General features: G+C 37.3%; 1 protein-coding gene across 3 annotated transcripts in view; it reads right to left on the minus strand.

Moving 5' to 3' along the window:
* Positions 1 to 20,454: 20,454 nt before the first annotated feature.
* KIF11 (kinesin family member 11) overlaps positions 20,455 to 24,786 on the minus strand; it is a 64,536-nt gene continuing 60,204 nt past the window's right edge. For all 3 annotated transcript variants that reach the window (XM_037015713.2, XM_037015715.2, XM_037015714.2), the window contains 3 exons: positions 23,979 to 24,130; positions 23,148 to 23,264; positions 20,455 to 21,877 (listed from right to left, as the gene is read on the minus strand). In XM_037015713.2, coding sequence (XP_036871608.2) covers positions 21,746 to 21,877; positions 23,148 to 23,264; positions 23,979 to 24,130 — 401 coding nt within the window. In that variant the 3' untranslated portion in view covers positions 20,455 to 21,745. The remainder of the gene's footprint in view (positions 21,878 to 23,147; positions 23,265 to 23,978; positions 24,131 to 24,786) is intronic.

Raw genomic sequence — 24,786 nt, forward strand, 5'->3', positions numbered from 1 at the left:
CCGATGGACATTTAGGTTGCTTCCAATTCTTGGCTATTGTAAATAGTGCTGCGATAAACATAGGGGTGCATCTGTCTTTCTCAAACTTGATTGCTGCATACTTAGGGTAAATTCCTAGGAGTGGAATTCCTGGGTCAAATGGAGGGTCTGTTTTGAGCATTTTGATGAACCTCCAAACTGCTTTCCACAATGGTTGAACTAATTTACATTCCCACCAGCAGTGTAGGAGGGTTCCCCTTTCTCCACAGCCTCGCCAACATTTGTTGTTGTTTGTCTTTTGGATGGCAGCTATCCTTACTGGTGTGAGGTGATACCTCATTGTAGTTTTAATTTGCATTTCTATGATAATTAGCGATGTGGAGCATCTTTTCATGTGTCTCTTGGCCATGTGTATTTCTTTTTTGGAGAACTGTCTGTTCAGTTCCTCTGCCCCTTTTTTAATTGGGTTATTTGTTTTTTGTTTGTTGAGGCGTGTGAGCTCTTTATATATTCTGGACGTCAAGCCTTTATCGGCTCTGTCATTTTCAAATATATTCTCCCATACTGTAGGGTTCCTTTTTGTTCTATTGATGGTGTCTTTCGCTGTACAGAAGCTTTTCAGCTTAATGTAGTCCCACTTGCTCATTTTTGCTGTTGTTTTCCTTGCCCAGGAGATATGTTCAAGAAGAGGTCACTCATGATTATGTCTAAGAGGTTTTTGCCTATGTTTTTTTCCAAGAGTTTAATGGTTTCATGACTTACATTCAGGTCTTTGATCCATTTTGAGTTTACCTTTGTATATGGGGTTAGACAATGGTCCAGTTTCATTCTCCTACACGTAGCTGTCCAGTTTTGCCAACACCATCTGTTGAAGAGACTGTCATTTCCCCATTGTATGTCCATGGCTCCTTTATCAAATATTAATTGACCATATTTGTTTGGGTTAATTTCTGGAGTTTCTCATCTGTTCCACTGGTCTGTGGCTCTGTTCTTGTGCCAGTACCAAATTGTCTTGATTACTATGGCTTTGTAGTAGAGCTTGAAGTTGGGGAGTGAGATCCCCCCTACTTTATTCTTCTTTTTCAAAATTGCTTTGGCTATTCGGGGTCTTTGGTGTTTCCATATGAATTTTTGAATTATTTGTTCCAATTCATTGAAGATGAATGTTGCTGGTAATTTGATAGGGATTGCATCAAATCTGTATATTGCTTTGGGCAGGATGGCCATTTTGACGATATTAATTCTTCCTAGCCATGAGCATGGGATGAGTTTCCATTTTTTAGTGTCCCCTTTAATTTCTCTTAAGAGTGACTTGTAGTTTTCAGAGTATAAGTCTTTCACTTCTTTGGTTAGGTTTATTCCTAGGTATTTTATTCTTTTTGATGCAATGGTGAATGGAATTGTTTTCCTGATTTCTCTATTGATTCGTTGTTAGTGTATAGAAAAGCTACAGATTTCTGTGTGTTAATTTTGTATCCTGCAACTTTGCTGTATTCCGATATCAGTTCTAGTAGTTTTGGAGTGGAGTCTTTAGGGTTTTTTATGCACAGTATCATATCATCTGCAAATAGTGACAGTTTAACTTCTTCTTTCCCAATCTGGATTCCTTGTATTTCTTTGTTTTGTCTGATTGCCGTGGCTAGGACCTCCAGTACTATGTTAAATAACAGTGGGGAGAGTGGGCATCCCTGTCTTGTACCCGATCTCAGAGGAAATGCTTTCAGCTCTTCGCTGTTCAGTATAATGCTGGCTGTGGGTTTATCATATATGGCCTTTATTATGTTGAGGTACTTGCCCTCTATTCCCATTTTGCTGAGAGTTTTTATCATGAATGGATGTTGAATTTTGTCAAATGCTTTTTCAGCATCTATGGAGATGATCATGTGGTTTTTGTCTTTCTTTCTGTTGATGTGGTGGATGATGTTGATGGATTTTCGAATGTTGTACCATCCTTGCATGCCTGGGATGAACCCCACTTGGTCATGGTGTATGATCCTTTTCATATACTGTTGAATTCTGTTTGCTAATATTTTATTGAGTATTTTTGCATCTACATTCATCAGGGATATTGGTCTGTAATTTTCTTTTTTGGTGGGGTCTTTGCCTGGTTTTGGTATTAGAGTGATGTTGGCCTCATAGAATGAGTTTGGGTGTATTCCCTGTTCTTCTGTTTTGTGGAACACTTTAAGGAGAATGGGTATTATGTCTTCTCTGTGTGTCTGATAAAATTCCAAGGTAAATCCGTCCGGCCCCGGGGTTTTGTTCTTTGTTAGGTTTTTGATTACTGTTTCAATTTCTTTGCTCGTAATTGGTTTATTTAACTTTTGTGTTTCCTCCTTGGTCAGTCTTGGGAGGTTGTATTTTTCTAGGAAGTTGTCCATTTCTTCTAGGTTTTCCAGCTTGTTGGCATATAGGTTTTCATAGTAGTCTTTAATAATTCTTTGTATTTCTGTGGTGTCTGTCGTGATTTTTCCATTCTCATTTCTGATTATGTTGATTTGTGTTGATTCTCTTTTTCTCTTAATAAGTTGGGCTAGAGGCTTATCTATTTTGTTTATTTTCTCAAAGAACCAGCTCTTGGTTTCATTGATTTTTGCTATTGTTTTATTCTTCTCAATTTTGTTTATTTCTTCTCTGATCTTTATTATGTCCCTCCTTCTGCTGACTTTAGGCCTCATTTGTTCTTCTTTTTCCAGTTTTGATAATTGTGATGTTAGACTATTCATTTAGGATTGTTCTTCCTTCTTCAAGTGTGCCTGGATTGCTATATACTTTCCTCTTAAGACTGCTTTCGCTGCATCCCACAGAAGTTGGGGCTTAGTGTTGTTGTTGTCATTTGTTTCTATATATTCCTTGATCTCTATTTTGATTTGTTTATTGATCCATTGATTATTTAGTAGCATGTTGTTAAGCCTCCATGTGTTTGTGAGCCTTTTTGTTTTCTTTGTAGAATTTATTTCTACTTTCATACCTTTGTGGTCTGAAAAATTGGTTGGTAGAATTTCAATATTTTGGAATTTACTGAGGCTCTTTTTGTGAGCTAGTATGTGGTCTATTCTGAAGAATGTTCCATGTGCACTTGAGAAGAATGTATATCCTGTTGCTTTTGGATGTAGAGTTCTATAGATGTCTGTTAGGTCCATCTGTTCTAAGGTGTTGTTCAGTGCCTGTGTGTCCTTACTTATTTTCTGCCCAGTGGATCTACCCTTTGGGGTGAGTGGTGTGTTGAAGTCTCCTACAATGAATGCATTGCAGTCTATTTCCCTCTTTAGTTCTGTTAGTATTTGCTTCACATATGCTGGTGCTCCTGTATTGGGTGCATATATATTTAGAATGGTTATATCCTCTTGTTGGACTGAGACCTTTATCATTATGTAGTATCCTTCTTTATCTCTTGTTACTTTCTTTGTTTTGAAGTCTATTTTGTCTGATATTAGTACTGCAACCCCTGCTTTCTTCTCACTCTTGTTTGCCTGAAATATGTTTTTCTATCCCTTGGCTTTTAGTCTATGCTTGTCTTTGGGTTTAAGGTGAGTTTCTTGCAAGCAGCATATAGATGTGTCTTGCTTTTTTATCCATTCTATTACTCTGTGTCTTTTGATTGGTGCATTAAGTCCATTTACATTTAGGGTGACTATTGAGAGATATGTACTTATTGCCATTGCAGGCTTTAGATTCGTGGTTACCAAAGGTTCAAGGTTAGCTTCTTTAGTATCTTACTGCCTAACTTAGCTCGCTTATTGAGCTGTTATATACACTGTCTGGAGATTCTTTTCTTCTCTCCCTTCTTATTCCTCCTCCTCCCTTCTTCATATGTTGTGTGTTTTTTTCTGTGCTCTTTTTAGGAGTGCTCCCATCTAGAGCAGTCCCTGTAGGATGCCCTATAGAGGTGGTTTTTGGGAAGAAAATCCCTCAGCTTTTGCTTGTCTGGGAATTGTTTAATCCCGCCACCATATTTAAATGATAGTCGTGCTGGATACAGTATCCTTGGTTCAAGGCCCTTCTGTTTCATTGCATTAAGTATATCATGCCATTCTCTTCTGGCCTGTAGGGTTTCTGTCGAGAAGTCTGATGTGAGCCTGATGGGTTTTCCTTTATAGGTGACCTTTTTCTCTCTAGCTGCCTTTAAAACTCTTTCTTTGTCCTTGATCCTTGCCATTTTAATTACTATGTGTCTTGGTGTTGTCCTCCTTGGATCCTTTCTTTTGGGGGTTCTGTGTAATTCCATGGTCTGTTCAATTATTTCCTCCCCCAGTTTGGGGTAGTTTTCAGCAATTATTTCTTCAAAGAGGCTTTCTATCCCTTTTCCTCTTTCTTCTTCTTCTGGTACCCCTATAATACGAATATTATTCCCTTTGGCTTGGTCGCATAGTTCTCTTAGTGTTGTTTCATTCCTGGAGATCCTTTTATCTCTCTCTATGTCAGCTTCTATACGTTCCTGTTCTCTGACTTCTATTCCTTCAATGGCCTCTTGCATCTTATCCATTCTGCTTATAAATCCTTCCAGGTATTGTTTCACTTCTGTGATCTCCTTCCTGACATCTGTGTTCTCCCTCCGGACTTCATCCCATTGCTCTTGCATTTTTCTCTGCATCTCATCCCATTGCTCTTGCATTTTTCTCTGCATCTCTGTCAGCATGTTCATGATTTTTATTTTGAATTCTCTTTCAGGAGGACTGGTTAGGTCTGTCTCCTTCTCAGGTGTTGTCTCTGTGATCTTTGTCTGCCTGTAGTTTTGCCTTTTCATGGTGATAGAGATAGTTTGCAGAGCTGGTACAAGTGGTCGCTGGAAGAACTTCCCTTCTTCTTGGCTTGTGGCCTTCCTCTCCTGGGAGAATAGCGACCTCTAGTGGCTTATGCTTGTCAGCTCTGTGCAGGCAGGGCTTCTGCTATCTGCCCATTTGCTATGGAGTTTATCTCCGCTGTTGCTGTGGACGTGGCCTGGCTGGGGCTGCTCCTCCAAAGTGGTGGAGCTCTGTTGGAGGGGGAGCAGCCGGGAGGCTATTTATCTCCGTAAGGGGCCTCTGTGCTCCCTGTTGCCCAGGAGGTTAGAGTGTCGAGAGATCCCCAGATTCCCTGCCTGTGGTCTAAGTGTCCTGTCCTGCCCCTTTAAGACTTCCAAAAAGCACTCTCCAAACCAAAACAACAACAGCAACAATGAGAGAGGGAACAGAAAAAAAAAAAAAAAAGGAAAAAACACGCGATTTTTTTTTTTCCCCCTCAGGCGCCGGTCCCAGGCACCCGCTCACTGGTCCTGCTGCCCTGCCTCCCTAGCACCGGGGTCCCTGTCCCTTCAAGGCTTCCAAAAAGTACCCGCCCACCGGTCCCGCAGGGAAAAACGCGCGATATTCTTTGTCTTCAGGCGCCGGTCCCAGGCACCCGCTCACCAGTCCTGGTGCTCTGCCTCCCTAGCACTGGGGTCCCTGTCCCTTTAAGGCTTCCAAAAAGCACTCGCCAAAAAGAGAAAAAAAAAAGGGGGAAAAACGCGCAATTTCCTCCATCCTCAGGCGCAGGTCTCAGGCACCCGCTCACCGGTCTCGCCGCCCTGCCTCCCTAGCAATGGGGTCCCTGTCCCTTTAAGGCTTCCAAAAAGCACTCACCAAAAAGAGGAAAAAAAAGGGGAAAAACATGCGATTTCCTCCATCCTCAGGTGCTGGTCTCAGGCACCCGCCCACCAGTCCCGTAGGGAAAAACGCGCAATAATCTTTGTCGTCAGGCGCTGGTCCCAGGCACCCGCTCACCAGTCCCGCCACCCTGCCTCCCTAGCAACGGGGTTCCTGTCCCTTTAAGGCTTCCAAAAAGCACTCGCCAAAAAAAAAAAAAACCGCTCTGGTTTCTTTCCACCTGCCGGGAGCCGGGGGGAGGGACACTCGGGTCCCGCTGGGCCGGGGCTTGAATCTTACCCCCTTTCGCGAGGCGCTGGGTTCTTGCAGGTGTGGATGTGGTCTGGATGTTGTCCTGTGCCCTCTGGTCTCTATATTAGGAAGAGTTTTCTTTGTTATATTTTCATAGCTCTATGTGTTTTTGGGAGGAGATTTCCACTGCTCTACTCACTCCGCCATCCTGGCTCCGCCCCCCCTGTAATTTTTTTAAATAAAGGAATGTCATGTGAAAGCTAGTAATGTACCCTATAATAATTTTAACAAAGGTTACAATATCAGAAGTGATATTTTAATATATGATCCAAATCTGTGGATACACAACCAATCTCCTGGGCAACAACCCTGGAGAAAGTACCAGAAATAATAAATGAGGACTCATGCTATCTAGACCATAGCTCCCTTCTATTCAGCACATCATCCTGCTCCCCTGGGTCCCATGCTCCTTTGTTTGCATTTTTTTCAACAGCCAGATATCCTCCTAATCACCACCCAGAAAGGAGAGGAAGAGGAATTATATTGCCAAGGAACCAAGTGTCCAAAGGAAAAATTTACAGCTGTTTCAGATTCTGATTCTGATTTCTTAATTTTCATAAAACCATTCGAGATATTATGGGCACAAAATTCCCCCCTCCTTAACTCTAAGGAGCACTAAAGATTATATTCTGAGGAAAGGAAAAGGGCAACAAAGATCTTGATGCCAGAGTCACAAGGAAGTCCCAAGGCCTTGCTCTATGACCTTGTGTTCTGGAGTCAGAGAGAGAGCTTTGGTTCTGAGAAAGAGATGGAGGGGAAACATAGAAATCCTAAGTATGAGGATCAGTAAGAGCTACTTTTCCTAGAAAGTACCATCTTCGTGGTAAAGATGCTATTAATCTTATATGAACCTACTTGCCTCTTTGACAATAACCTCATCTCAGATAAAACTTAATCTGGCTTCCCAAGGACATTTTCTCCCAGCTGTGAAATGGGACTGAATGACCGATTTCTTTAAGATAAAATCCTTAAAGAGGTCAGGAACTATTTATTAGGAAAGGTGGGAAATACTGATCATGACATGGTTTGACCTAGAAGGGAAATTCCTACCTGAAATTATAGGTCCCAGAACACTGATAACATTGGTTCCTTAGAAGGGACTCAGATGGTGGTACAGACATACGCGTGGGGGTAACAATGAGGTGGGGTGTGGCTTTATGCTGCATGCGCTTTCTCATTTTTAAAATTTTGAAACCAAGGTTCTGGCATGTAGTAGGTGCTCAATAGATGTATTTGAAAGGAGTGAAACAAACATGATTTTGAATTCTGGCTCCACCATTTTTATTTTGAGCTTTGATTAATTTCTTAACCATTTTGAGTTGCAGTTTCTTCAAAAGTGTATAGGGATAGTAATACTGCCTCTTTCATAATACTGTGAGGATTAAATGAGCGACTGCATATAAATCACTGGTATGCAGTTAGCATTCGATAAATGTAGTTGCTGTGCTGATGATGATGGACAGACTAGAGCAATGCCGGTGGAGGAGTAGACCCAGGCACCCTCCTGAGTCCTTTACAGTGATAAGCACTGCTCCAGGAGATATTGCTTGAAATATATGCACATCATCTGGATTTGGGGGCTCTTTGACTATAGGGATGTATTTTGATTAGAAATATACCAGAGGTCTATTATACTGTAAAGAATATAAAGACTAATTAAACAAAGTTCCTGCCCTCCAGGAGCTTTGTTATAATAGTGTTGGTGAATGAGTGTCCTGAAAACAAACTCCAGACTGATTTCTGTTGTTATTGTAGTAAATGTATTTTAAATGAATTCACAACAATTCAAGAGCTGGAAAACTCAATGACACTGATACTCAAGATCCTGCAGTGATTATGGTTATTCATGTAGCAATGAGCCTGGGATCACATGGACAACATTCTAATCTCCCCTTTTCTTTACTTATCATCTGGGTTTTTTGTACACTATTCATATATATTCATGGATGTAGGAGGTAGTGTTACCCACTAGTTAAAAGCATGGACCTTCCTTTGACACCTCCTACCTCTATGACTTTGGCAAAGCATTTATGCTTCTCAACTGGCGCTTTTTATTTTAGCCTCAAAGAACAGGCTAATAATTTAACATAACCTATAGTTATAAGGATAAAATGTGCCACTGCCTTAAAATTTTTACCACCATGACTGACCCCAGTAAGTCCTCAACTTCCTTCTACTTGAGGGGAGTAGAATAAATTTTACCTGGCAGCAAATGATAAGCTGTGAAGAACTAGTTTAGCCCATATTTCTTCTCCCAAATTGAAAGCAAACAATTTTTGGTTGATTGAGTTTTTTTAACTGGTTAAGTTATTCGAAATACAGTTGAGCATGGCTTACATTAGAGAAAAACAAAAATTGACAACAGGAGTAAGGCTATACATTTACTCAATCTTTGCTAGTTGAGGAAAAAATGGCTCTGATTTGTTCCTCCTTCTGGGCTCATAATCTTGATTATTGGTACCTCCAGCCAGCTCACTCAAGCTAAACAGAAAAGAGTCATATTTGAGATGGGCAAGGGGGAGGAAGTAGAAGGAAGAGGGATTGAATGGCTGGAGTAGTGTAAAAGAGGAGATGAGTGGTTAGGTTGATTTGGGAGACTGAACTTAAAGCAATAGGGTATAGTCTCCAAGACCAGAGGCGACACCATTGGACTACTGGTTCCTGAAGGGCAAGAGCTGTGTCTTAGTCATCTCTGCTCCCCACTAGCACCCAGCACTGTAACAGGCACCAACTTGCCATCATCAAATGTGGGTCATAGTACCTCTCCAGCATGGCTAGGAGAAAGAGCAAATTTATATCGGCTGAAAGCCCAACCCTGAATATAAGAGATTTCTGGCTTTCTAGGGAGAGAGAGCCCATTCTGTTTTTCTGAGTCATAAGCTTAGAACAGAGTATGTCAGAGTTCTCGGAGGGAATGAGGACAAGGGATATGGACAAGAGCAGCAGTCATAGTGGCAATTGCTGTCCTGTTGCTATAGTGACAACAGCTATCAAAATGACAAGGATAGGGATAAAGAGGAGCATCTCATAAACTCAGGGGCTCATGGCAGAGTCAGCTCATGAGACCTTCTCTTCTGTGGTCTTCAGGAGCACTGACTGTGAAAGTAGAGCAGGAGGATGTCACACATGGAGTTCCAGTCTTGGAGTTGTTGGAAGACCAGCCCCTAAGTGACTAGAGGCTTATATTTTTTCACCTTATTATACCTCCAAGGCTGGAAGCCTAAGACAGTTTTGCTACACTTCATTAATCCAGCAATAGATAATAACTGCATTTTATAGAAGAAGAAATAAGCTCAGAGAAGTTGAACAACTTGTCCAAAGGCCAGAGCTAATAAATAGCAAGGCAAGGATTTAATCTGAGCAATGATTCTTAAACAAGAACTTTCTGTGGTTCCATAAAGCCTTGCCATTAACTTAACAATGGCAGCATGTGTAGGTACTATTTTAAACAAGGAGGCTGTACCTATTTCTTTATTCTATGGGTATGCACCCATCCCTGGGTGATCTGAGATATTAAAGTGAAAAACAGGGAGTCTCCATCAAAGGAAAAAAAAAACAGGGAGCAAAGTTTATAATTAAATCTAAATGTATAAGCAAGTATATGTTGTGTAATTGCACTTATGTTATTTCAAACTCCATATATTAAAAATATTTTTATTGTATTTTAATTATCCAGTATTTTATTTAAAATAAGTCATTAAGTACTTCCTCCTACAAAGGGTAGGAAACAGGCCCACTATTTGTCTTTATAGAAAATTCAATAAAAGATTTTAGATTTATAAACTTAATGGTCTATTCTCAATGATAAAAAAGAAAAACCAGAGTGATTCTACAAGGGTGGCATGATTTTGTTTTTACTACCCTAATTTTGAGTTCTCCAACCAAGTGACCCATAATTCAGTGAGAAAGTAAGAACAGCCATTTAAAATAACATTTCTAATAGACTATACCTATGAAATCATTTTACCAGTTTCTCCTCTTTCTCTTCCTTTTTGGGGAAAAATGTCCCAAGTGAGATCTGCTACTGATGCTCATGCTGAGCAAAAGCCACTTGCTCCATCAGATAATTTGCCACACCAAAGTATAGCAGCAAAGCTTTAAGTTTCTTTAAAAAAAAAAAAAAAGCTTTTGAATAATGAGGTTAGGTTAAACCTAACAGGCTGTCAGATCAAATGATTATTTTCTTAGGTCTTTTTGAGTATGCACTGGAGAGTATCTTTGAAGGCATGGAAGGTGACCATAAAGATAGGGAAAGATTTTTGGCTGGCAAGGGACTAGAAGCAATGATAAGTAAACATACGCCAGTTTTGTTTAAGAGCAAAATAAGAACAAAATAGGCACACATTCGAAGGGAAATCTCTCTTGATAGCATTTCCATTATTTATCTAACTAGTTAGAAAATGTTCATGGGAGACTACACTGATTTCACTTCCATCCAGATGTAAAAAGCAGGAGAGGGTGTTATTTTTCATAAGAAACAACTAGATAAACTACACAATCATAACTTTGCTTGAACTTAACGGAGAGCTGAGGTCTCAGGGCAGCCAAGTACTCTAAGAAAAGACAGGCTTTCCCAAGGAGCAATAGGGATGAGCAGTAGCTGACTTATGACAGAGCCTGGGAGGACACATCAAATACCGTGCACGTGCATGAGGAGAATTAAGCTAACATTTTTAACAAACTGCCAAGGGCTTGATGTGAGCTAGCTTGAAAGTACAGACTCCCTAGGAGCTGCAGACACAGTGGGAATTTGCACACACTAACAGGCTCTTCACAGACTCTTCTATGTGCTCAGAAAAGACTGGAGACGGGGCAGGGGACCAGAGAAAGAGCCTCCATCCATGATCCACGTGATGGTGGCTGCTCCCTTTTCCGGAGGCTTGGAAAGACAAACTCCCAGGGAGCAGCTGAAGACCACAGAGGCTGAGATAAAGGTAACCCTACAAACGAACAAACAAAAAACCTGTACACCTAAGGGAGGGGCAGAAACTGAAGGAATTCATTATCAGCAGTCCTGTTCTGTATAAAAGATGTCAAAGGAAGTTTTTCAAGCAAGGGGAATATATCAGAAAGTCTGGTATAAACAAAGAAATGTATAAAATACAGTGTAGATCTCTGGAAATGGTTAAAATGAAAATAACAAAGATTCTTTTTCTTATTTTTGATCTCTTAAAGATAATATACTTCAAAAAAAAATAGAGTATGCGCTAGTGAGGGCGAGGATTTAATAATATGGGTAACAGTTGAACCACTGTGCTGTCTACTTGAAGCCAATATAAGATTGAATACATCAATAAAAAAAGAAACAGAGTAGCAATGTATTGTGGTTTTACTGCAAATACAACAGTAAGATGAAAACAACCACAGAAAAAGATAACAGAGAAGAATGAGAAGTGTGCTGTTAGTTCTTCATGAGTCAGTACGATTTTTTTGAAGGTAGACTCTGATCAAGATGTGTATTGTAAGGCTTTGGGCAACAACTAAACAAAAATTTTAATGGAGATAAAATGTATTCATAAAAATACTCAGTTGGTTCTAAAGGAGGCAGAAAAAGAGGAAAAAGTAACAAAGAATGAGGGAACAGATAGAAAGCAGCTAGCAAGATTATACATTTAAGGCCAATAATCATATTAAATGTGTCTAAATAAACTAATCAAAGACCGATTGTCAGATTGGATAAAAATAATTATCTGCTTATAAGAAACCCACTTGAAAAAGAAAAGGTATAGATAATTAAAAGCAAGAGAATTGAAAAACAATATGTAAACACTAATCAGAAAAAACTGGAGTATCTATATTAATATAAAAGTTGACTTTAGAATAAGTACTATCACCAAGGATGAAGAGGGACATTACACACAGATAAAGGGTTAGATTCACCAAGAACTCTAACAATTCTAATATTAAAGGATCTTAGAACCCTTTCACTCCTCTTAGCTTTCTTCCATCTTATGTACTGTTCTTGAGGATTTTACTCTCATATATATTTTAAATACTACAAAACATTGTTATTTTATAATGATAACTTACCTTTTCTAATGCATTTATATTTTTCATTGCTTTTTATTCTTCCCTACATCTCTCAGATGCCATTTGGTATGATTTTGTTTTTGCTTAAAGAACACCCTGTAGTATTTCCTTTAGTGCCAGTTTGGTGGTAACAAAACTCAATTTTCATTTCTTAGAAAGTAAGATGCCTTTAATGCACTTTCATTCCTGGAAGATATTTTCATTAGGTGTAAAGTTCTATGATAGTGGTCAGTTATTTTTTTTCAGCAGTTCAATTTTCTCCATTGTTTTTCAATTTTCAATTTCATTCATCTACACTCTAATCTTTATTATTTCCTTTTCCCAGTTTGTTTTGGGTTTCGCTTGCCTTTCTTTAACTTTCTTAAGGTGGAAGATCAGATTAAGATCTTTCTTCTTTTTAAATATAGACATGTACACCTATTAATTTCCACATATGCATCTGTATGTTTTGGTCTGTTGTGCACTTGTTTTAAATTACCTCAAAGTATTTTCTAACTTCCCTTGTGATTTCTTCTTTGATCCATTGGCATATCTAGGAATGTATTGTCTAATTTCCACATATTTGTGAATTTCTCAAATGTCCTTCTGTTATTGGTTTCTAATTTCATTCTATTATGGTTAGAGAACTTACTTTGTATGACTTTAATCCTTTTCAATTTATTGAGACTTGTTTTATGGCCTAACTTATGGTCTATCCTAGAGAACATACCTTGTGTACTTGAGAAGAATGTGTTCTGCTCTTGTGTGAATGTCTCTTAGGTCTAATTGGCTTCTAGTATTATTCAAATCTTCTATTTCCTTGTTGATCTTCTGCCTAGTTGTTCTATTGTCAAAAATGTGACATTGATGTCTCCAATTGTTATTGTCTATTTCTCCCTTTAATTCTGTCAGTTTTTGTTTCATATATTTTGGGACTCCGTTAATTGCATATATGTTTATAATTGTTATGTCTTCTTGATGGAGTAATATTTTTTCATATAAAAATGTCCCTTTAGGACTAGCAGTTACCAAAGGGAAGGGATTGGGGAAGGTGGGTGGGGAGGGAGGGAGAAGGGGATTAAGGGGTATTATGATTACCACACACAATATAGGCAGGTCACAGGGAAGGCAGTATAGCACGGAGAAGACAAGTAATGACTCTATAGCATCTTTTTTTTTTAATTAGGTATCATTGATATACACTCATAGGAAGGTTTCACATGGAAAACATTGTGTTTACTACATTCACCCATATTTTTATGTATGACTCCATTGAAGTCACTGTCCATCAGTGTAGTAAGATGCCACAGAGTCACTACTTGTCTTCTCTGTGCTGCACTGGCTTCCCCGTAACACCCCTCCACCATGTGTACTAATCGTAATACCTCTCAATCCCCTTCTCCCTCCCTTCCCAACCTCCCCCCCTCACCCCTTCCTTTGGTAACCTCTAGTCCGTTCGTGGAGTTTGTGAGCTGCTGCTGTTTTGTTCCTTCAGTTTTTTTCTTTGTTGTTATACTTCACAGATGAGTGAAATCATTTGGTACTTGTTTATCTTCTCCTGGCTTATTTCACTGAGCATAATACCCTCCAGCTCCTTCCATGTTGCTGCAAATGGTAGGATTTGTTTTTTTCTTACGGCTGAATAGTATTCCATTGTGTATATGCACATCTTCTTTACCCATTCAACTACTGATGGACACTTAGGTTGCTTCCATTTCTTGGCTATTGTAAATACTGCTGCAAAAAACATAGAGGTGCATATGTCTTTTTGAATCTGAGAAGTTGTATTCTTAGAGATAAATTCCAAGGAGTGGGATTCCCAGTTCAAATGGTATTTCTATTTTTAGTTTTTTGAGGAACCTCCATACTGCTTTCCACAATGGTTGAACTAGCTTACATTCCCACCAGCAGTGTGGGAGGGTTCCCCTTTCTCTGCATCCTCACCAACATTTGTTGTTGCTAGTCTTTTTGATGTTGACCATCTTAACTGGTGTGAGGTGACTCTATAGCATTTTATTATGCTCATGCACAGTGATTGCAGTGGAGTGTGTAGAGGACTTGATAATATAGGGAATGTTGAAATCACAGTGTTGCTCATGTGAAACCTTCATAAGATTGTATATCAATGGTACCTTAATAAAAAAAAAATATTTACACCAACAAAAAGTACCTTTATATCTAGTAACAATTCCTGTCCTAAATCTGTTTTGTGTGACATTACAATAGCCACACTAGGTCTTTTTGGTTACTGCATGCATAGCGTATCTTTTAGCATCCTTTTACTTTCAACTTATTTGTCTATGAATCTAAATCTGAATCTGTTTGTGTTGCTTGTAAAATAGCATATAGTTGGATCATGTTTTTTAAATCTATTCTGCCAGTCTCTGCCTGTTGACTGGAGTATATAATCCATTTAATATAATTATTGATAAGGAGTGATTTGTGTCTGCCAGTATGAGTGTTTTCCATGTCTTATTATTTTTTCCCTCTTTTCCCCGCAGCACTGCAATCTTGCCTTTTTTAATATTAAATAGATATTTTCTAATGTACCATTATTTATATATATATATATATATATATATATATATATATATATATATATATATATATACCCATTTGTTATATATATTAGTCATTTGCTTGGTTGTTATCCTAGGGATTACAATTAACATCTTATTTTAATAATCTAGCTCAGATTAATACCAACTTAATATCAATAGTATACAAAATAATTGCTCTTATATAGCTCTATTCCTTTCCCCCTTCTTTGGTTTTCAACAAATTTGTTTTCAGCAATTATTTCTCCAAATATTCTGTCTGTCTTCTTTGGCACTCCCATTAAGTGTCTGTTGGTACAGTTACTGATGTCCCACAGGTCTCTGACACTGTTCATTTTACTTCGTTATTCATTTGTTTCTCAGACTGGATGATCTCAAGTTATCTACAGATTTGCTGAGTTTCCTTCTGCTTGCTCAAATCTATGCTTTTGCCCTTCTAGTGAAGTTTTCATTTCAGTATTGCACTTTTCAACTCCAGAATTTCTATTTGGTTCTTCATCATTTTTAGCTCTTTATTGATATTCTCTGCTGCATGAGACATTGATTTCATACTTTTCTTAAAATTTTAAACATGGTATCCTTTAGTTCTTTGAACATATTTTAGAGAGTTGATTTTAAGTCTTTGCCTAGTAAGTCTGCATCAGGGTTTCCTCAAAGACAGTTTCTATAGATAGCTATTGTCCTGGGTAAGGGTCATACTTTATTTCTTTACATGTCTCATTTTTGTTGAAAATTGGGCATTTTAAATAATATAATGTAGCAAGTTTGGATATCAAATTCTCTCCACTCTGCAGTTATTATTGATGGTGTTTCTGAACTAATCTGTAGTCTGTATTCTTTTCCATTGTGACCACTTAAGTCTCTGCTCAGTTAGCTTAGTAGTCAGCAAATGATTAAATATATTTATTTAAATGCCTGAACCCAGTAAGTCTCCCAGCTATTGCCAAGAGGCTCTGTGCGTGTCTGTGTGTATTTGGCACACAATTTAAAATTTTGCCTTAGCCTTCACCGTATTTTTGCAATGCCTCAAGTTCAGCCAGATGTGAAACTTAGGACTTTCTTAGGTCTTTCCTGAGCATGTACACAGACTTGGGCATACACATAGACCTTTGTGTGGAGTCCCATGAACAAGTTACCTGTTTTCAAAGTCTTCTATAAATATCTAATTCCCTAGCTTTTTTTGTTATTTTGGTCAGCTTATTGTTTACCCCAATTGTTATCATGAACTCAGGAGATGCAGTGTTAACCATTGCTGTAATCATTTTCAGCAAATAACCCCAAGAAAAACACTGTTCACACTGAGCATGGTCTGGGTCAGGCCAAATAAAGGCAAGTTTTATTAATAAGGGTTTCCAGGGAATTGGCAGACAGATCAAGTAATGATAGTTCTCTACGAATGGTCTTTTCGGGGGGCTTCAAACCTATCCTACCCCTGCCAGTGGCTGCTAGGCTACTGGTTTTCACTATGACTTGTTGGTTTCCAAAGCTAAGGAGGTGCTGGGGAGAGTCATCAAATTAGGTAAAAACACCACAAGTTCACCCCATTCTTACCAAAATAGTTTTTTTTTTCTTTTTTACATAAGTGTTCCTTGAATTGTTGCAAGCCTTTGGTTAATCAGCAGAATTCTGAAAAGTTTTATCTTGACAATTTTTCTCAGCGTTTTCATGGCTTTTATGGAGGAACATGATTTCCAAAGACCTCTCACTCCACCATTCCCACTGACTACCTCATTTGGTAATTTGAAGCTATCATGCCATTGTCTGATTCTTTGTTTCAGAGTCAGGAGTCAGCTTGTTTTTATGAAAGTAATGTCTTTTTCCTCTGATTATTTTTCAAGATCTTTTTCTTTATAGTTGGCATCTAGAAGTTTAACTACGGTATACACAGGTATGACTGTATTTATCCTACTTGGGATTTACAGGGCTTCAGTCCCAGTCTCTCTTCTTCTTTCTAGTTGCATCTACATTAGACCTTGTCACATATCCTGTTTCTTTTGTGTCTCACCCTTTTCTCTTGCCGTTCTTCAGTGTACCTATTTTCTTTTGTCATCCACTTTTAAAAACGTTTTTAACTATTTATTCAGCAACTTAAGCCCATTCCCTACGTAATTTATTGCATTTTTCAGTTCTACAATTTCCATCTGATTCCTTTTTGTAATTTCCAATTTTCATCCAAAATACTCCATTGGTCTTTAAATTCTTCAAATGCTTAATTTTAAAAGATCTTGTTTGGCAACTTAACTGTAATTTCTGTGATTTGTTTCTGTTGTGTCTTTTCTCTTGACTTTCAGTCAAGGCCTATCTCTTTGTATACTGTTATTTTATAAGGAAGTATAAACAGATGTGTTTTACGGGCACATAATGTACACATTTTTAAATTGTAGCATTCATTTAAGAACATTTTTCTGCTAATTAATTCTACCTACAATATTCAATTACCTCTTCTTTGATAAGATTCCCTTTACATTTTGAATGACTTTAGGTCAAAATCATGTAACACAAAATGATTCGTTTTTAAGACTAACTGTGGGGATCATTTTGCAATGCATACAAACTATGTTTATACAAATCATTATGTTGTACACCCAAAATAGGCTATGTGACAATTATACCTCAATTAAAAAATAAAATGTTTCAAAGAATCATTTTAAAATACACAATTCAGCAACATTTAGTATATTCACAATGCTGTACAACCACACCTATCTAGTTCCAACACATTTCCAGCATCCCAAAAGTAAAGCCCATACACATTAAACAGTCACTCCCTTTAACCCCCTCAACAAGCCTTGGCTACCATCAGTCTGTTTCTATGAATTTACCTATTCTGGATATTTAAACAGAATCATACAATGTATTTACTTTTGCATCTGACATTTTCATTTAGCTTATTTTCAAGGTTCATTCACATAATAGCTATGAATTTACCTATTCTGGATAAACAGAATCATACAATATATTTACTTTTGCATCTGACATTTTCACTTAGTTTATTTTCAAGGCTTATCCACATAATAGCATGTATCAATACTTTTCAGTTTTATGGGTGAATTATAATCCATTGTATACCACATTTTGTTTATCCATGCACATGTTGTTGGATGCTTGGGTTTGTTTAAACCATTTGGTTATTATGATAGTGCTCCTATGAACATTTTGAACATTTATGTACAAATTTTTTGTGTGAATTTCAGGAAGATATATAGGAATGGAATTGCTGGGTTGTATGGTAATTCTGTTTAACCTTTTAGGAACCACCAAACTTTTTCCACAGTGACTAAACCATTTTACATTCCCACCAGCAATATATAGATTTTCATGAAACATCTTCAACAGTTTTTTTCTGTCTTTGTTGTAGCTATCCTTGTGGATGGGAAGTGGTATCACATTGTGCTCTTGATTCACATTACCCTGAAGACTCCACTTTTGCTGCTTTCAAGATCGTATTCAGCTTTTGACAGTTTGTGTCTTTGAGTTCATGCTATTTGCATTTGTTGAGCTTCTTGGATGTGTAGATTCAAGTGTTTTAACAAATTTGAGAACTTTTCAGCCATTGTTTCTTCAAGTATTCTTTCTGTCCCTTTCTTCTCCTGGTACTCCCTTTATGCAAATGTTGGTATGCTTTATTGTGTTCCACAGTTCTCTTAAGCTCTATTTACTTTTCCTTCATTCTTTTTCTTTCTGCTTCACCAATTGGACACTTTCAACTGACCTGGCTTCAAGTTCACAGGCTCTTTCTACTGCCTGTTTGTTCACATGTTATTAGAACCCTTTATTAATCTTTTTCCACCTTAGTTATCATACTTGCTGCAAATTTCCATGTCTCATCTTTATAGTTTCTTTACTGATATTTGTATTTGTTGAGACATTGTTCTGGGGGATTCCTTTAGCTATACACAGTTGAAATGATTTAAAGTCCAGTTTTGGTGCTTCCTATGTGATGGCTTATGTTAACTTCTTCTGTGAATAGGCCATACTTTCTTTGCATGTTTTAGGTTGTTGAAAACTGAACATTTTAAATGTAGTAAGTGTGGTAAACTCTGGAAATCAGATCCTTCATGCCTCAGGGTTTGTTGCTTGCTGTGGGTTGTAGCAATTTTAGTGACTTTTGTAAACTTTTTGCAAAGCCACAATTCTTTGATTTAGTTTCTGAAATCTCTTCCTTTGCCTGTGTCCAGTTAGTGTGTTGACAGATTTTCTTGAAAGCCAGTGGCCAAAAAATAAATAAAACAATAATTTAAAAGAGAAAACAAAGCTCCCAGTCTTTGCAGATTGGCTGTGTTGAGGAACACCTTCAGCACTTTGCTAGGTCATTTTAAATCTGCCTTAGTCACTCTCTACTTGTGCTGAGCTGACATCAGCCATCGGTGAAAGCTTAGGGTCGTCTCAGGTCTTTTCTAAGCATGCACCTTGGCCCAGACACAAATGTATTTCTCGATTCTCCAGGATGTACTGGTGTTTTTGAATGGCCTAATTTCCCTAAGAAATTCTCTCCCATTTTTTCCTCTCGGGTTTTGGGCACTCCTTTATTTACCTCAACTGTAATCTTTTCCCCAGGTGGCAGGAGCTTACTTGTCTTACAGTATTTTCAAGAAATGGCTGCCACCTTTCCATGTTGTAGATTCAAGTGTTTTAACAAATTTGAGAACTTTTCAGCCATTGTTTCTTCAAGTATTCTTTATCCCTTTCTTTCTCTCTTCTCCTGGTACTCCCTTTAAGCTTTGTGTTCCACACTTTTTTTAACTCATTTTGTTACCATTAATCTACAATTACATGAAGAACATTAGACGCCCCCCCCTCACCAAGTCCCCCCCACATACCCCTTCACAGTCTATCAGCATAGTAAGATGCTGTAGAATCACTACTTGTCTTCTCTGTGTTGCACATCCCTCCCTATGCCCCCCCAACATTATACATGCTAATCGTAAGGCCCCCTTTCTTTTTCCCTGCCTTTATCCCTCCCTTCCCACCCATTCGTCCCAGTCCCTTTCCCTTTGGTAACTGTTAGTCCATTCTTGGGTTCTGTGATTCTGCTGTTTTGTTCCTTCAGTTTTTCTTTGTTCTTATACTCCACAGATGAGTGAAATCATTTGGTACTTGTCTTTCTCCACCTGGCTTATTTCACTGAGCATAATACCATCTAGCTCCATCCATGTTGTTGCAAATGGTAGGATTTGTTTTCTTCTTATGGCTGAGTAATATTTCATTGTGTATATGTACCACATCTTCGCCCATACTCTCTTTAACAACAAAGTTAGATGAAACAAAGGCAAGTGCCAATGTTTCAAGTTATCCCAGACAGGTTAGAACAATAATTTTTGAGATTAAGATCTCTTCTGCTCTGAGAACATGGCTGCTGTCTGTCTTCAAGACCACTACAGAACCGGGAAGGGAAATGGAGCAAGGGCAAATAAAACACCAAAAAGCTAGGAAAGATTTTCGGGTGCCTTTGTGATTTAGCATCTGCTTGGTTGCTGCAAATATTTTGCTTTCCAGAGTTCTGACAAAGTTGTTTCTGAGTGTTTTTGCACCTCTGAAGAGGAATGGGTTCTTGAATCTACCTATTCTGTTTTTGCTGATCATCATTTTTTGAGTGCTTGACGTTGTATATGAAAATTTGTAGAGCTACTTTATAGTTTAAGGTTCTAGATGTTAAAATTCTCATGAGATTTCTTTTTGTTTCTGTCAGGAAAACTGTTAAACTAGTTAAACTATTTAACTCATTGCATTAGCATTCCTAGATAACTGTAAAACATTCAGGGAATAAGATGACTTAAAGCTTGGCTTTAGGCCCTATGGACGCCAATCTGTTCTTTCATCTCATACTAAGGTGTAGCCCCTTGGAGTGCACTGGAAGCCTGGGGCACTTACCAAGGCCATTCTTCCTAGGTGGTACCTGTGTAGAAGTTTATTTTAGAAATTACCATACAACTTGCTTAACTCTGTAAATATACCATTGCCAAATAAGAAATAAGGGGACAAGCAAGTTAATGTAGAAACCAAATTTATTCATCTTGGATTTACTGAGAACAGTTTATTTTATTACTGTATCATCAGTTTATAGTATCATCCATAGCTTGTGTTGACATCCGATTTTGCAGAGAAATAATATCATTATTTTTATTAAGATAATTACTTCTGCAAGGTAAATTTAGTTCTTCAAAATTGTGTATCTTTTAATTCTCCAACAGGTTTGGCTTTACTTAGTTACCGAAAGCCAATCTCTAAATGTATACATTTTAACTTGATGTAGGCATATAATTCATTCTTTGCATATATTCCACCTAAGTGCTCTAGTCCTTCATTCTGAAACATCTCCATCTCTGGAAATTCGGCTGCCAGGTCTAAACTGTCAGGGCCCTTTTAAAGGTTAAGATTTCAACAGAGAAAAATATACATATACCTATTTTATTATAATAACAACAAAAAGTTCCATCAGGTAAACAAAAGAATTTAAATTATAGTCATAATTAATAGCTTCTAAAAGTTCTTATATCACTGTTACCTTTTGCAAAGGACACAGGCCTCAAAATAGGGCCACATAGCCATTAATCAGAGCGCTAGGTAGGTTCCCTAATATTCTGGAGAAGCTGGCTTTTTGTGAACTCTGTTGGGGCTAATATGTTGGACTTTATAAAGGAATGAAATTGTGTCATATATAGGAGGAAAAAAATTAAATATTTTAAAGGAAGAGGTACTTCTAAAGTTGTTTATTGTTGACTAATTTTGGAGATAACAACAGAGAAGTGATTTCTAGGTAAAATTCTGGTATCATACAATAAAAATGGGTACCATTTTGTAGCTCTACAAATGACAAAAAAGGAAGAAAGTGGGCTAAGGCAGAATGGAAAAGTCTAGGGAATGAGGCAAGCAAATACAGACATAATTCAATCACATCAGGAAAAGAAGATGGTCGTTTCTGAGATGGTGCATTGGTGGTACTTGTGTATGTAAATTCAAGCCTAGAAAAACACTGCAGCTTCTGTTTATCTGCCATTTATTAATATGTAAGAAAAATATTTTTCATTCGTTATGAAAGGGCTGTTTTATATCAAAAGTTCGAAATACATATTTACTCAATGCAAATCCTAAAGGAAACCCAATTTAATACACAGTGAACTGCAGGGATGACAGAAAACTGGATAGATATTAAATTCAACAAAATTTACAGTACAGCCTTGGTATTTTCTACTCATTTATATATATACAAAAGGCTCAAGTCCTGGGGTTGCAGGTGTTATTTTTCATTTTTCTTAAAAATAAAATTACCAACCCTCAGGTTAACTAAAGATTTATCTGGGCTCGGAGAGGTAATCTGCTCTTTGTAGCAGAATGCTCAGTCGTTTCTTCCACTTTAGACCTCTCCACTGCATTAATGCCTCTATTTTCTTTGTCTTTTCCATGTGGTTTTTTATGCTGTGGATTTAAGGGGAGAAATTAAGTCAATATAAAGTAATGTTTGATACATACTAGCTAGAAATAAAGATTTTCAAAGTTCTCTGGGTTTCACACACATATCATAAGTGTGAAAAACTGTGAAGTGTGAAAAAGCTCAGCAACAAATTTGAACCAACAACCTGACAAAGCAATGAACATCTTCTCATTTTACCACCAAGAGAAAGAGTGGGATGAAAGAAATATTCACCTTCTGCATGACTTTCCTAAAGATCTTACTTTAGGACAGTGGCTCTTAACAGGGAGAAAGGAAAAGATTTTCAACCAGGAATTAAGTAGTCACTATGGTTCTCTTAACTTTCCCCCTTTTCTTAACTTTGTAAGATAGAAGAGAAGGTTGAACAATGGGAAGAAATATATTTAGAGTTCTCTAATACTAAAGAGTAAAGCAAAAGGTAGGACAGAATTGCTTTGAGGCAGATAGGGAGGAATTTCACAGAATCTGAGCTACAAGTTTTAACATCTTAAATCAGGGATGGAGAATCTTTAGACCTTGATGGAAAGACCTTCAAGTCCGTTAAAGACCAGCATAAGCATATACATATAAGTAGCAGCACTTCAACTGCAAAATATAGACATCAATGACTTATGTAAGGAAATTCTTACTCACAGACTCTGTCTAAGCTCATGTTTTCAAAATAGACAGAAAGATGTTAAGTAGTTAATACTGCCATACTCCCAACAGTGTTTAAAAGCAGGTAGGAGAGGTCACAGCACTTAATTGGATAAGATCATGGCTGGTGAGGAGCTCAGGAAACATGGGGGAATAGCTGACAAAAGAAAAGCTTCAAACGGGAGATCAGCAATATAACCTGAGGCTTTTGGTTCTCAAATCTTTTAAACCTCTTATCCTTCAAGAGTCTGATCATGGGCAGAGATAGGCTCCAGGACTTCCAAGTCAAGGGTGGAGCAAAGAGAGAAATGACCTCTTTCTGTATCCATTCTGAGTATGAAGGAAGCAGAAAGGAGATGAATATAACAGTTGAAGATTATGAGCTGAGGATAAAAAGATTTAGTCAAACTTTGCCTTTATTTATCCTGTAGAAAACCCCTAGTCAATTATCGTATTTGTGTAAATTGTTTAAATCAGAAAAGTTAACAAGTCATCCACAAGGAATTACTTGGAATATTTTGCTCTTCCACCCCCCAAGAGGAATGCCTTTATGTTAAATAGCAAATGACTGACTTATATCAGATGTGGAAGGGTATCTGATAGGATATGCCCAGGTACCTGGAAAAATGGAACTCCACCACCTGATGAACAATCCATTCCAGCATCTACAGATGGCTTTTGACTTAGCGGCTCCTCATTAGTGTGCTCCAGAACTTCCTTTTCTTCATCCAAGTCCTAAAATAGGAAGCTGGGTGAGTGAGTAAATCCAAAGGCTTAAAAATCTTCACACAAGTTTTCTTCTTTGAAAAATAACACAATGCCCATTACAGAAAAAGTCAAACCTCAACAAAATTAGTGGAAAGTAAAAAAAAAAATTAGTAGAAAGACTACAACATAATGAAATAATCCCTAATGTTTTCATATAATAAATACCTATAATAAAAATGTTAAAAATGGCAATCTCAGAATAATGGTATTGCAGTTTATTTTTTATATTCTTTCTCTCTTACTTTCTCATTTCCCAACTTTTCAATAACTACTATAGTTAATAGCATAAATTGTGGAGCTTGTCTAAGTTCTAATTCCAATTTCAACCTTGTAATTTGGTACAAGATAATTCTTAGATTCCTCAACTGTAAAATGGGAAGAGTACTAGCGTCCACCTTAGAGGGTTGAGGGAATTAACTGAGTAAATATAAATTTATTTTTATAAAGTGCATAGAACAGTGTCTAGACATAAGCAAAACATAAATATTGGCTATTTTATTATCTATTATTCAAATAAAAAACAATGGCCAGATTAAAACAAGTAGGCTTAAGGATATACAACTATCATTAATGAAAGACAGAGAAGGATTAAAGAGCAAAGAATAAAATTCTTCACATGAAGTTGATGACTTGAGAAGTTTCTGAAAGTTCTAAAATTATGATGCTTTTAATTTTACTTACCTGATTGATCTCTTCTTTGTTGTTTTTTGAACAATTTAGCATCATTAACAGCTCAGGCTGTTTCCTTTTCAACTGATCAAGGAGCTGTTCACGTGGTTCAGTTCTCACCAGTGTTGATGGGTATAAATAATTCTTCCTCTGTGGTGTCATACCTTTAATGGGCATTATATAAGTGGAAAAAATTGAAGTGTGGGATAAGAGTAAGATTTCTTTTTTAAATGCTAGACCTTATACTGCCCAATGAGTCTTTGTCTTCCAAAAGTATAACTACTGCCACACAAGAACCAGTTTTACTACCTGTTAAGCATTTACTGCTTATAACTAATATTTCCTAATGACAACTGCTCTTACGTAGATTCAAATATTTTCAAGATTCAACCTACCCCAAAACATGAAATTTTTCATCTCAGGATGTACAAAAGATATAGTATAAACTCTAAAAGGAATCAGGGTGCTCTGAGAAATGGCAGCATTACTGAAATTAGAGCACAGTTTTCCCAACAGAATCACTTTGATAGGGATAATCATTTCAGCGTAAACTTGGTGGCAGCTAAGTATTAACAAGTTACATTTCTTTATATAATTGACCCTTGAACAGCGTGGATTTGAACTGAGTAGGTCTGCTTTTATGTGATTTTCTCAATAAATGTATTAGAAAAGTTTTAGGAGATTTAAGACAATTTAAAGAAACATTTTCTTTTTTCTAGCTTACTGTAAGAATACAGTACATAATACATATAACATAAAATGTTAATTGACTTTATATTATCGGTAAAGCTTCTGGTCAATAGAAAGCTTTTAATAATTA

This window comes from Manis javanica, chromosome 7 (assembly GCF_040802235.1).
Source record: "Manis javanica isolate MJ-LG chromosome 7, MJ_LKY, whole genome shotgun sequence".
In the NCBI taxonomy this organism is placed as follows: domain Eukaryota; kingdom Metazoa; phylum Chordata; class Mammalia; order Pholidota; family Manidae; genus Manis; species Manis javanica.